The 14,110-nt window shown below is 36.9% G+C and overlaps 1 protein-coding gene across 6 annotated transcripts in view; it reads left to right on the top strand.

The window, feature by feature from the left end:
• Positions 1-14,110, top strand: part of PTPRZ1 (protein tyrosine phosphatase receptor type Z1) — a 139,890-nt gene that overhangs the window by 62,964 nt on the left and 62,816 nt on the right. For all 6 annotated transcript variants that reach the window (XM_040549866.1, XM_040549877.1, XM_040549853.1 and 3 more), the window contains exon 3: positions 12,841-13,020. In XM_040549866.1, the coding sequence (XP_040405800.1) occupies positions 12,841-13,020 (180 nt within the window). The remainder of the gene's footprint in view (positions 1-12,840; positions 13,021-14,110) is intronic.

Genomic DNA, 14,110 nt, shown 5'->3' with positions numbered 1-14,110 from the left:
TTTACATTTCAGATAACATGTTTAGGGTAGCATAAATTTCTCTTGAGCATAAAATTGATACTTTCCACCAAGAAGGAAAAGGAAAGAAGAGGAAGTAGTAGATAGAGTTTCACAGAATGAAACTAATCTTGAAACTAATCTGCTTGTATAGAAGGCATCCACAAATCTAGAACTGTTGGGATTGCTGAGTCCTTGGGAATACTTGCTACTAAAGACACTCATGTGCATCCGTTCCTCTCTTGGAACTGGATGATTACCTTTAAGTGAATGGTAGCATGTTATCTTTGTAGCAGAAAGTCATTGCTCCTTAGCACGGGGAAGAGTCTAATGGTTAGATAACATTAATGTGTCAGGAATACCATGTGTTCCTCTTGCTCCTGCCATAATTGCTTCCCATCTAAAATAGATAAATGAACCAAGAAGCATACCTTTAATTTGTCCTGTTGTGCTATAATATGAAAGATATCTTCCTACTTGAATGGCTTACTTAGTGAAAAGTATAAAAGACTAAGCTGGCAAGTGATAAAAAGTACCCTACATTTGATCCCTGGGTAACAATGTGAAGAAAGAAAGTAAATGGCTCTTCTGATCCCCTTCTACCTTTTATGAATAGAAATGAAAGGAAAATATTTTTCTCCTCGCAGAAAAAAAAAAAAAAAAAAAAAAAAAAAGAGAGAGAGAGAGAGAGAGAGAAAGAAAAATAATGGCACAAATTTTCATGGAAATTTATTATTCTGTGCCATAGCACAGAAAGCCATAGATAGATAGAAAAAAAAAAATACTAAGCCATTAAATAGCTTAGTGAATTTAAAAGAATAATGATATGAAAACTGAAATCCTGACTGTGAACTTTTGTCTCGGAGGGAGTAGGTTAAGATATAGTTTCTATTTGTTTCTCAGTACAAGCTGTACAATGAATTAACTCTTAGTTTCAGAAGTTTTATCACCCCAGGACTCATGAAGGGACAAGAACTGGCTGACTGAGATGTGAGACTGTGACTGCCCAAAGATGTGTGAATTAATTGCAGGCCTTCTGAAGCAGTTAACGCTGCTTTCATCCCCATTACAAACATAGTTTCCAGTGTAGGGTAGAATGGAAAAACTGAGATTAAATGCTGTTATTGGACAATGAGTTCCCCACCTGAGGTGAGTTACACCTACTTCTCAATAGCTTTTAACGTTACACTATTAAGAATAATTACTCAGCATTGAAAGTAGCTCTGAAAGTTCTTAATTCTGAAAGATTTTTAAAACCTGGTTAGGCCTTTTTTATATCTGCAGAGGTGAAAATAGATTTGCACATCACATTTGTGGAAAAAGTTCTTGGAAGAAGTATCTACCATGTAATTTACATAATGTTATTATCACATCAGGTCTGGGTAGAACCTCACTTACTGGAAGAGGTGGTAAGAAGTGTTTCTGAGGATGTGATAGTCTCAAAAAGAGAATAATCACATAGAAGTGTTATTTAAATTTAGCATGGAATATTATCAGAGGAAGAGTCATAAACTCACTGACATTGCTATGGTAGTTCTGAAAGAATCTGCTGTTGTGTCTGTGGAAAAAAATGGAAACATAATGGTAATTCTGAAATTATACTAAGTCCAAATAAAGTAACGCCATTAGTGCAGGAATTTTTGTGGAATGTCAAGAGTGGACTGTTTTTTATCTTCTTGACACTTACAGGTTTTCTGTACTTTAAAAAATATTCAGGTTGCATCCCTAGTCAAAAAAGTTGGTTTTGAAAACCCATGTCAAAACAAAACTCAAGGCAGCTTTACCAACACCAGCATTACAGGCTGCCTTCATCAGTGATTCATCAAGTTAAGTGATCTGTCTCCATCTCAGTGATTTAGAATTAGAAAAAAAAACATAACATGGCTTAAAATGGACACATACAGAATGGTATTTTTGTGTGTATGAAGCTCATATCCTCTAGCATAAAAAATTATGTTTCATGTGTATTTTTGTATCTCTCTCAAAATAATACATTGTTATTATTATTGACAAAAGTGACTAATTTTTTTTTTTTTAATCATGCTGGTTGCCTAGCTACAACACCTTGTTACAGTGCATTCCAGCGAGTACATAGTGGTTGCTTTAAAAACTTGGTGCTCCTTAAGTTTTTCAGAAGGATTTTCTTTTATTTGTGGGGAGGTATGTGGAGGGGGAAGGCAATTTTTGCAATTGCAGTCAAACTCATTGCTTATGAACTAGAATTGTCTTTCTAAAGTCAAAAATGATACATTAAAAATCTCTGAAGGTAAACACACATACAGCTTTAGTTCTGTGTGAGAAATCCATATGGCTGAATATAATACTCTAAAGCAAATGCCTGCCCACCACTTCCTCTTATCCTTACCATTATGCAAGCATAATAAATATTGAAGTTCCCATAGAAGTATGATACCAAATCCTGCGAAAAGATTGTAAAAAGAAATCACACTTTTCTATGGTATTATGTTCTTCTGGAGATATGTAAGAGCTTTGTTATAAAAATTGAAGCTCTATACAAATAAGAACCTGGGGAGAAAAAAAAAAGAAAAAGAAAAAAAAAAAGAATTTCATCTATGTGGTTTTGGACATTAGGGTAATTTATCTGCTGGCAGCTGCTGGGACTGACTGAGCAGTGATGTAATCCAGTAGTCTTTTATATTTGTCTTGCTTTGGTTTGTTTCTATCCTTGCTTTTCAGGATCATTTAATTTATTCTTTAAAGTTGAGATAGATGCCTTTTTGCTGTTCAAGGGTAATCCCAGGGTAAATGCCAACCTTCTTCATGGCATTTCATGGAAATTTTGCATCCAATGTTCCACAAGTCTTATTTAGCAGTCATTTTTTTTTTATGTATGCACTGCTGATCTGACCAAAAGCCCAGAGAACCTACTAGTGATTTATTTTTTTTTTTATACTTCAGTAGGTTTTGGATCAGAACCTATGGCTGTGGCCTTTCTTAGATGTATTATTCTTGTAGACTGGCTAGTAATGACAGAATTTATTTCCTTGGTGATAGCAACATAGTAATGCACACGGTTGGTAACAGCAAAAAGTGCCTCTGTGACACACCACCACAGTACATTTCCTGAAAGTAAGCAAACCCCTTATTAACATTTAATGTTAATTAAATGGAGAGAGGGAGGGAAAAAAGGGAGGACGGAAAGAAAAGAAGGGAAGAAGAAAAGAGGAAAGGAAGGAGGTAGATGAGGGGAAGGAGGGAAGCCATGCCATAACCAAAGAAAAAATGAGACAGCATTGATATTCACAGTGAAATTCAGCATTGTTAGGACTGCTAATGTGTTGAAAAGCTGAGAAGGAAATAGCATGATATCTTTTAAAATTCATTGCTGCATTTTGTTTCTGTACTGAGTGCCTGGTTTTGACACCCAAGATCATTTCTAAAATGCAGCGGATTCTACCTTGTAGTAATGAGCAGAGAAGAGCAAAAACTTTCATAGAGCAATTCATTAGACTTAGATGGTGATCTGCACTCTGGTAAAAATGAGGTTTCTTGCTGAAGATGGGTTTCATTGTGCTCATCTCCTGGGACTACATCAACTATCACTTATCAGACAGATGCTGAATGCTGCACTTGAAGTAGATTATTGCTTCCTCTTCCTTTGCTTTAGCCGATGGTCCTTTAAAGTGCATTTTTATGGTCTGTTTAAAGTCAGTGCAGGCTTTGACTCTATGCAATTTCTGTCATACTCCGCCATCCCATTTTAAATAGAGTGGTGCTTGTAGGATATGGGGCAGAGGGAGAAACCTCCATAAGCTCCAGTTATGCCCCTCTTCAGCAATATAAAGACAATATAATCCACATGTTCTCTGTTCAGTTTATGTAAATTTGGGAGTAAACTTCAGTTCCACTTCCAGGAAGCACAGCTGAACTCTGATGGGGCTGTATGGTGTTGGAAAGACAGTTGCCTTTGCCTTGCAAATCAGGGAGGTGGTGGAGGACTGTGTCTGTCCCATTTTATACGTCCTTCCTTGCCAGCAGTGTGCCCAGCTGTTCAGGAACAGGTGAGGAGTCCTTTCCCTAGGGGGAACCAAACAGGCCTTGGACATTGCCATGACACAAAATTGGCAGCTAATTCTATGATGTACAACATGAAAAGAATGCAGCTGTATGGTATATGAAATTCAGTCAGAGGCTGTTTTCATCAGTGCTGGCCAAAAAGACTTTTTCCTATTTCTTAGTGTAATAGTGAGTCAGCTCCACGTATTCCAGATCTGTTTTCAGCTCTGTTTTTTTGAGATCTTGGAATGATCTCTGTCACTCAGAACTGCTGTATACAGTTTCATGATCTTACGTATCACTAAAGATAAAGGAAATCATTCCTACTACCTAAATTCCTTGGAGAAAGGTTTAGAAGTATTCAGGTTTTCCAGATAGGGCTTCACATATTGTCAAAAATGGGAAAAAAGAAAAGAGAAAAAAAAAAAAAAACAGGAGGAAGAACATGTTTCTTTTTTACTGGGCATTTTCCTATACCAAATTTCCTTCCTTTATATTCACTTGAAAGATATGAAAGATATAGCTTAGATCTTAACACTATTATCTATGAAAATTACTTGGCAAGTTTTCATTTTATATTGCTACTTGATTCTCTGGCAGTACTTGTATGCAAATTCAAGAGAAAAGGGGTGAGAATAATAGAAAAGAGGTATCTTAAAATGTTGATTGGGTTTCTCACATAATCCTTCTTCTAGTCTAAACAGCAGTCCCATACTGCAAATGGAGCATTAGTGATAATCTGTATTTCTCTGGCATAGAAGTGTTTGATTATATATTTTCTAATTAGCCAGCAATGGCCAGATACATCAGGGAATGAAAGGAGAAGGTGAACAGCAAACAGTTGCTATATTGAAAGAAAGCTGTCCATTGGCATTCATCCTCCTACACATTTTGCTCAGTAATTCACTTAGGCTGACTATGAATCATTATCAGATTGACTCCCAGGAAGAAAAATCACCGGGCAGCCACTGTATTTATAATACTGATTACAGTTTTCTGTTGTATCTCAAGAACTGTAGTTTATTCTATCTGATTTTTTTTTTCATGTGGGAATGAAAAGGATTAAAAAAAAATCTCACTCAGCTGTTTTTTTGGCTATTTTATTAAGCAGAGTCTCAGTGACCAAAGAGGAAGCACGAAATTCATATTCAAATAAGACAAAAGATAAAAGAAATACACGATATACTGTCTTCTTGCGTGCATATGCATGCAATGCACACAGTGTATTGGAATACAATGTAGGTGATACTAAGCTGATACTTAGATACAAAAATGACAAATAAGATATTAAACAAAATAATAGATTAGACATTTTGATTTTCCTGAATTCATCTAGTTGCAAAACAAATAGGATTTGTTGTTGACTATGTTTTCTTCATCTGAAATGTTAAATCCTACAGTTGGGAAATGTATGTAGGGAAATGTATTGCATTCATTGCTCTGTCAATACAGGTGCACCAAAAAAAAAAAAAAAAAAAAGAAATCTATAGAATAAATATACTTGACTTCTCATCTGAAAGCAAGTTACTTTCTTAGTGTTGAACTTTGATCATTTAAATACTATTAAAGTTTTTAAAGTGACCAGCCAGTTAATCTGTGAGCTGTCTTTAACATAACCAGTGTAATTACCTTCATTTTTGAACACTTGACCTAGACATTCGCAAGCAATCCCATCTTGTAAAATCTACGTGCAATTAAATGCTGAGACAGGCGTGAAAATTGTCTAAGCCTAAAACTGGAAACCAAAACTTCTTCTCTGACATAATAAGTAATTTCACCCCTTAAAGTATGAACTTTTTCAGTCTGAACGATTTATATAGACTTTATGAGACTCATCATGAACAGGGCTGTGGGAGTAATTAGGGCTTTTTTGGAAGGACAAAAAAAAAACTACAAAACACAAAAATCCTTAAAATAAAGATCAAGGTGAAACAGGAATGTTGTTTTCTACTTGGTAATATGTAAAACTTAAACCTTCTATGTTTTATTGACCAAGATGTTTCTCCAGAGAGCTATGGTTACATCCAAAGATTAGTATTGGCAGTACTTCTCTCTTGGCCAGTGGTGCGGCTCTTCACACACTCATCCAGAATGTGCATTGAAATCACTTTCCTACTTTTGGAGGATTAGAAATGGCATTGTGCAACTTCTGGTAACAAGCTAAGTCCATTACCTTTAGTGATATGAGGCATACTGTGGTTTGTTGATCTCTGTTGTGGCTGGCAGGCAGCTCAGTGCCATGCAGGCAATCACTCCCGAGGTGGGATGGGAGAGAGAATCAGAGAGGTAAAAGTGCAAGAACTCATAGGTTGAGATAAAGACAGTTCAGTAGGTACAGCAAAAGCCGTGCACACAAGCAATACAGTACAAAAAATCCATTCACTACTTCTCATAAGCAGGCAGGTGTTCCACCACTTAAGGAAAGCAGGGCTCATTGCGCGTAATGGTTTCTTGGGAAGACAAACGCCATCACTCCGAACACGTCCCCCCTCCTCCTTCTTTAGCCCTGCTTTTACTTCTGAGCACGACAACATACGGCATGGGACATCCCTTTGGCCAACCTGGGCCAGCTGTTCTGGCTGTGTCCCCTCTCAGCTCCTTGTGTACCCCCAGCCTCCTCTCTGTCAAGGCAGCACAAGAAGCTGAAAAGTCCTTGGCTCCATGTAAGCACCGCTCTGCAACAACTAAAACATCAATGCGTCATCACCACTATTTTCATCAAAAATCCAAAACCCACTATTGTGTGAGCCTCTGTCAAGAAAATGAGCTCTGTCCCTGACAAAATCATGACAATCTCCATCTCTTATATTGATCCAGTTTGGATGCTCTATCTAAACAGTGAAGCAGAAGCAAAGAGGAAAAAAGAATAGTTGAACATTTTGGTGTTCTTATTTCTCATATCTTACAATAAAATGTGTTTGCTTAAAAAAAAAAAAAAAACTTGGAATCACTCAACTCTTCAAAGTGGTAAGTCAATGACTTTTGATAAGGCAGATCCATTCTGTCCACACAAAAGGTAAATCCTTCACCTTCCATAAATGTCCAACAATACATATTTTAAAAAGTAATGACATCATTGCAAAAGCTGATGAAAAATGGAGAGGAAGAAAATAAGGAGAGGTTAAAAAATCTCTCTTTTCTGTTGCCTTTCATCTATAACATAAATGCTAGGGTTCACATCAGTTTAAATGTTGAAATAATAAATAAGGTAGAAGCAAAGGAAAACCTTAATCACACCTGTGATTTTTTCTTTCCTACCTGTTATTTTACTCAGGCTGTATTGTCAGTTCCAGAGACAACATTTATACTCTGTGCCTGATAAGAATTGTGTTGTGATCTAAAACTAAGGTATTATATTGTATTCCTCTTTCTATCAGTAGATATCTAACAGTAATGATGTTAACCTTTTTGTGTTTCAGAGTTTGGGTTTATGAAGTAAGTATGGCTTTTCACCTTAGCAAATGTTTAAAGCATTTCTTTTTCTGTAACTGTCATTGAAGCTAAAGCTTCTTACAGTCTCTGAGGACATACGTGCTTAGGAGTATGTCCATTCACAAGAAACACAATCCTAATAAGAGCTAAGAATGCAAACGCTGTGATGTCAAAACAAGAGTTACTAAAAAGAAGTGCTGGCAAATAAATTTTTCCAAGCAAAACATATATCCTCACTAATAAAATTTTATGATATTTAATATTAAGATATTAATTCTATAAAGCCCAAGGTTTATTTTTAACATCCCACTTCTTCAGAAGCTGTAGCCATATTCAGTATGAAGAGGAAAAGCAGAGTATTTGTTTCATGTGCTTAGAATTCCATTCATTTGGTTCAAGGTTTAAGTTTTAAGTTCTCTCTGTATAGGGATATTTTCAATTGATTTAAAAGGACTATTTTGCATAAATTCTATATTACATGCAGGCAGCATTGCTACATGGTGGTAAACAGCAGAACTCATCATGAAGGCTTACAGCTCACCAGACAGGCACATAGTAGCATGTCAATATGCTGAGAAACCCCTCTCCTGGCAAGCTGCTGGGAGGACCACAGCCCACTCAATTTCACAGCTATCTTCAGCCCTGCTCAGTCGTTCTGTTTACATAGGATGCAGACACACAGAGAAATGTTTGACAGATGTTTTTCTTTCAAGTATTGTTACAGAAGACTGAGCTGCAGTAACGCCTTCTGGTCCAGATCTTCCAAAAGCTGCAGGAGATAGAAGTGGAGCACAAAATGAGAATTGCATGTTCATTGCAGGAATTGGCTCAGGAGGCTAGGGATGAGGAGCAGAGATGAGTGTGAACATTTCCTAGAAAGAAAGAGCAGGCAAGTTTTCGTTGGACATTTTGCCTTGGGAAAAATGGTAAAGGTTATGGTACAGGCAGTCTTCTATTAACTTGTCATCTGCTAAGTTCAGGCTCATTTTCATTCACAGTGAATTGTCAGTTACTTCTTCAGAGCTGACAGCTTTGACAAACATTACTTCCTCTGTGCACTCTTCACATTACATCATGCACATTTTTATTCTCAGATTTCCTTCTGAGCAAGGAACAGTTTGGAGAAATTCATTTTCAAAGCTCAGTTTCAACAATATTTTTCAAAATGGCTGGCACTGCTTTGATTTATGGTTTCCATCATAACACCTACAGTAAAACAATCTGCTCATGTTTAAAAACATTTGGTTCTTTTGCTTTTACTTTGCTTTTCTGCAAGGCATGTAAACCACAGCAGTTCCACCACCTGCTGCCTACACTGGGTGCATTTACATCAGCATTTTAGATTAGGTGAGGACTGGACTTCTGAAGCAAATCTCCTGGTGGTTCCCCACTTGCCAGGCTTTGATTCCCAAGGCAGAATTGTCTCAGAGTGCATGACATGGATTCATCTCTACTGTTATTAAACAGGAGATGTGCTGCAACAATACATCTAATGTACTTTATCTGCCAATGGACATTCAGTTCATGGGGCTAGACAAAGCTAGGCTGAGGTAAAAACCTTCTGAAAGACATGGTGTGGACATCCAGTCCTCAACCCCAAATGTTTGACTATATAAATCCACTCACTTGCTAATGCAGACAAGCATTATCTGCTCCAACATTAGACATATATTTTACTGTTCATATATAATTTGAACCATCACAACTGAGCTCCAGTTCCTTCTGAAATTCCCCATGTTCCTGCTCCAGAATGGAGCCTGTCATTGATTTCCTTTACATTTAATTCCATATCCTTTACATTTAATTCCATGGCTTTTGATCAATGCTACAATTTCTCAGCAACTACTGAGTAAGAGTGGTTTTTCACTTGACAGAAAAAATGTACACAGATCTCATTCCTCATTACTAATCTCAGTATCATTTTTTCCTATGAAAAAGCTCCCATATTGCCTGTGTTTTTGAGTGCGGAGGTCACTTGTATTTCTTTCTGCAGCTGTAAGCAATAATAATAATAATATCTGCTGGACCAGAAAGAAGAAAACCGATTAAAAGTTGTAATGCACCTATTCAAATTTGCGAGCAGGAGCATTAATTTGGGGCATTTAGTTTATTTGTCTTAGCTAGAAGACTTATCTCTCGTCCTCTACAACCGTGAGATACTTTTCATTTATCCATTTATCCTTGGGTGATTTCAGCTATCCTTCATACAAACATAATAGATTTATTTTTATTTTTTGTCAACCAGAGGGTAGCAGAAAGAGTATTTCCATTTTTTCTTCCATACATAGAGTACATAGATCAGCTTCTTGCCATGTGTATTAGTGAGTGTATGGCAATACATAATTACATGAAAATCACTGTTCTAAAGTTTTGGGGGGGGGGGGGGGGGGGGGGGAGTGTTGGCATAAGTATTCAGATTTGCCCTAAGATTTCACTAACAATAAGTTCTTTCTGAAAAGAGAATCTTTGTGTTGTAATCTCTTGACTGAATTGCCATTGTGCCTACATATAAAAAGAAGCATAACATTTTCAAATATTTTTAGGAAGCTCATCTCACAGCTTTCAGGCCTTGCTGGGAAACAGGAACTAACGTTCTTCATCTCACCAAGCCTTTCAACTTCCTTCATTTCTTTCTGGCAATACTTACAAAAAGCTTCACTTCCAGAATGAAAGAAGAAACTTCCTCAGCTGAACCACAACATCACTGTAGTGCCTACAGCTGGCATCCTACCTAACTCCGAGTGCCCTGGCTCAGGATGCTGTGATGGATTACAGTGTTGGCACAACATAGTCTTCTGGGATGAGCTAAGACTACTAATGTTATCATTAGCTTCATGCTAGGGATTTGTTATATTATACACTGATGCTCAAATAACAACTACCAAGGCAAAGAATTTACATTCTACATAGCAAAGCAGAAACATGAAATATGAAACTAGGAAACTTAGAAGGAAATGACAGTTTCTCTAATTTTTATGTATGTGTTTGAATTGAACTTGATAGTGGATAGAAGGAAATTTAAAGGGAAGATTCAAATCTGGGATATTTACATTCATCAGAAGGAATGTGGGAGAAAGTATCCAAGTGAAGGGATGGAGGATGATTTTCCATCAATTCTAGTGTCACTGGAGGAAGGAGCAGAATAAGGGAAATGCATGCTGAATAAAGATATAAGATGATGTGCTGAAGGAGAGATTGCACATTAGCCAGGGGACAGCATATGTCAGTCGAAAGAGAACAGAGATCTTTACCTGTTGCACTGGGGCAACAGCCTCATGAAGTCATGAGCAAGCAAAAGAGGCAGAGAGCAGAGCTGGCAGCGTGGCCTAACTCCAAGGGTAGCCGTTGGCAGCCAGCCAGGCCCAAAATGGCAGAGCCATTCAGAGAGCCAGGGAGGCTCCAATGGGTTCGCAGCAGCTTGGAAGATCACCAAGTTGGCTGAAAGCAGACCTAGAAACAAAGGACTGTCTGCAAGGATGCATAGGGCAAGCTGAGAATGGTTATTTCTCTCCTGTCTGACCCTGTTTGGAGGCTTTGCTGTTTAAAAAGTTAATTATTTTAGTTTATACTGATATAAAATTGGCTTTCTTGGGTTTAAAGGCCTTCAATATTTTTTAGAAAATTAATTATAAATGACCTGAATATGCTCTTCTCCAAGATTAGCTTTACTTGGACTCAGAATTTTGTAAAGGAAGCTTTTGAGAGAGAAAGTGAAATATTACTCACTCTTTTCATATTAAATGCACATTAGAAATCAGGATATTACATTATTTGTCCAGGTGATAAACTGTAGCTCACAGCTGATACTCAAGAGAGGCATTACTTGAGGAGGGCTCAGCAGCCGAGCAGTGTGCCCTTCCCAAAGGACCACTGCTCACTCTGTACAGGGCTGTAATCCCCACCTGCAGGAAATTCAGCTTCATAACACTATCACTAAAATTCTTTTTGGTTTGCTTGGCCACTGTGCCTAGCAGTTTCTTCTGTTCCCGTTTGAAAGAAGCAGATGGGTTTATGTGCCATCTGACCCCTGGTACTTCTGATGCGGCAAGGTGATATTGGTAACTCACCTGACTCAATACTTGTTGAATAATTTAGCTCAGGTTTGTTTCTAGGTAGCTAGCTATCCAGACGAGCATCTTGTATTACTGCCTATTGTCATGGTTACTGGCTGCATCTCTTCTCCCCTCACTGAGTTTTCTGAGTGCAATACGAGGGCTGTCCTTGCCTGGGGTACAATACAGCAAATCTTCCACTGACAGACTTGGATGTACCACAGCAGCCTGTAAATGAGCACTGGCTCATTTCAGCATGTCTAATAGAATTTAAATGTGTGCATTGGATGCAATAATATTAGCTCTTAACTACTAGTAAGTGGGAAGCTAACTGAAGCAGTTATTTTTTCTTAGGTCTGCACAGTCAACCCTTGATTTTAATTAGCCCCTTCAAGTGTTATCAGAATTTCCTGTCAGGAAAAAAATATATATATATTTGTATATATTTAAATGCATATACAGCCAAAATATTGTATAACTTATATTACTATATTATATAATCAAAAGATTATCAGGGCAGCTGTTAACCCCGCACACTGGGCTGTACAGTACTTGATCATTTGTTATGGAACATAAGTCTTTGGTGAAATTTGAGGATATGCTGTCCATGTCCATGTCGTCCATGTCTAAACTGTACCATGTTGTACCATGTCTCAAATGCCATGCCAGCCCCTGTTCCCTAGAGGAGGCACCCTGCTGCAACACAGGACCTCCTGGCAGCTGCAGAGGGTGGTGGCTGGAGTCCTTTTGCATGGTCCACCACAGACAAAGTCAGGCCTTACTTCCAGGCTGTCTAGGCAGAGCATCACTAACCTTTTACCTTTTGCCGAGTAAAATCAGTTTTAATTTTTCCTTCTGTGTAAAGATTACTTTAAAGATATTATGGTTTCATTTATTTAAAAATGTTATTGGTTGTTGAATTCTTTTGTGCAGGAGGAATGCTGGTGACATTCGTATGATGAAAGTTTTTTGGAAAGGAGGATTTCGCAGTAACTCCCAAATTCTTTTTGAATGCCAGTTTCTTTCATCTTAAAGCTTATTTCTTTCCTGTTTTATTTACTATTTCTGTATGTCATGTTTGAGGTGTTTTTCTTGTTTCCTGCTTTCCCTGGAAATTCATAATCATTTGAGTATAATATCTAAAATCGTTAAAATGTGACATAATTCTTGAAGGTACAACGCAAATGTAGTTGTGTTGAATACTGCTACAGATCAGATGAGGGCTAAGAAGGGAAAGTATTCTGATCACAGATTGCAAACTGTATTTTAAATTTCCTACATTACAATATATGGATGCCAATTTAAGTTTTAAATGTTTTTACTGCAATGTTTTGATTTCTAGGGACTTTGAACCAAAAGAATTGGGGAAAGAAATATTCAGCCTGCAATGGTGCCAAACAATCTCCTATTAATATAGATGAAGATCTTACCCAAGTAAATGTGAATCTGAAGAAACTTAAATTCCATGGATGGGAAAAGGAAACTTCGGAAGATACTTTCATTCACAACACAGGCAAAACAGGTAAAAAAATCAAATTTCATTTTTGGAGTTTAAGGAGGTCAGCAAAGGAGGCCAGCCAAGGACTTTTAATGAAACTTTTTTCATTTTACTTTTCCTTAGCCTTTGCATTCTGAATTTATCCATCAAATATCAATAATAATAAAAAACAGGTGATAACTGTAACCAAGCATAATAGAGAAATCACTAAAACACAAATGGAAATAATGTGCACAGACAGATAGAGTCAAAGCAATCACAGCATCACTATCATCCCATCACGAGCATTTCACTGAAGCTAAACAGTAATTTAGTGCTTTCTAAAAAATAATGATAGTTATTACTACATGTCTAGAATCTTCAGTGAGTATACAGATTTTTTTATATATTTTTTTAAAGTATGAATAAATTACCTACTCATCTGGAAGTACTTCATGGACCAGTTGTAGTTTCAAAAAACTGAGGGTGGGATTAATCACACTTATATGTAGACACCCATGTAGACACTTGCATCTGAATTACTCACTTCAACTCCCTTCTTACAGTCAAAAAAGAGAAATAGATGCTTTTAATGTCCGATTTGTCTTACCTACCTTAAAAATAAATTTTAGGAAGAGATGATTTATGCCTACCAGGGCCTATTTCTCCCAGCTGTAAAATAAGCTTATGGTGGCATTTACATTGTCAAACGAATATTCTTGCAACCACTTTGTTGTATAAGTCCAGAATAGCAGTAACCAAGAGCTGCTTCTTGGAAACACTGTTTCTTGTTGCAGGCATAGGCATGAAGAAAGGTGTCTCTTAACAACTGTCTCTGAGCCTTAAATAGATCCTGTGAGATGCGTTGACCAACCATTTTATTTTATTTTATTTTATTTGTATTTTATTTTATTTTATTTTTATTTTATTTTTTTATTTTATTTTATTTTATTTTATTTTATTTTATTCTATTTTATTATTTTATTTTATTTTATTTTATTCTATTTTATTTTATTTTATTTTATTTATTTTATTTTATTTTCATAGAATGATAGAAAGGCTTAGGTTGGAAGGGACTTTAAAGATCACCTAGTTCCAACTCCCCTGCCCTCCCCATGCCACCCAGTAGATCTGC

Source organism: Cygnus olor, chromosome 1 (genome assembly GCF_009769625.2).
Source record: "Cygnus olor isolate bCygOlo1 chromosome 1, bCygOlo1.pri.v2, whole genome shotgun sequence".
Classification (NCBI taxonomy): domain Eukaryota; kingdom Metazoa; phylum Chordata; class Aves; order Anseriformes; family Anatidae; genus Cygnus; species Cygnus olor.
The sequence above is the reverse complement of the archived record's forward strand: the minus strand, read 5'-3'. Positions and strand labels throughout refer to the sequence as shown.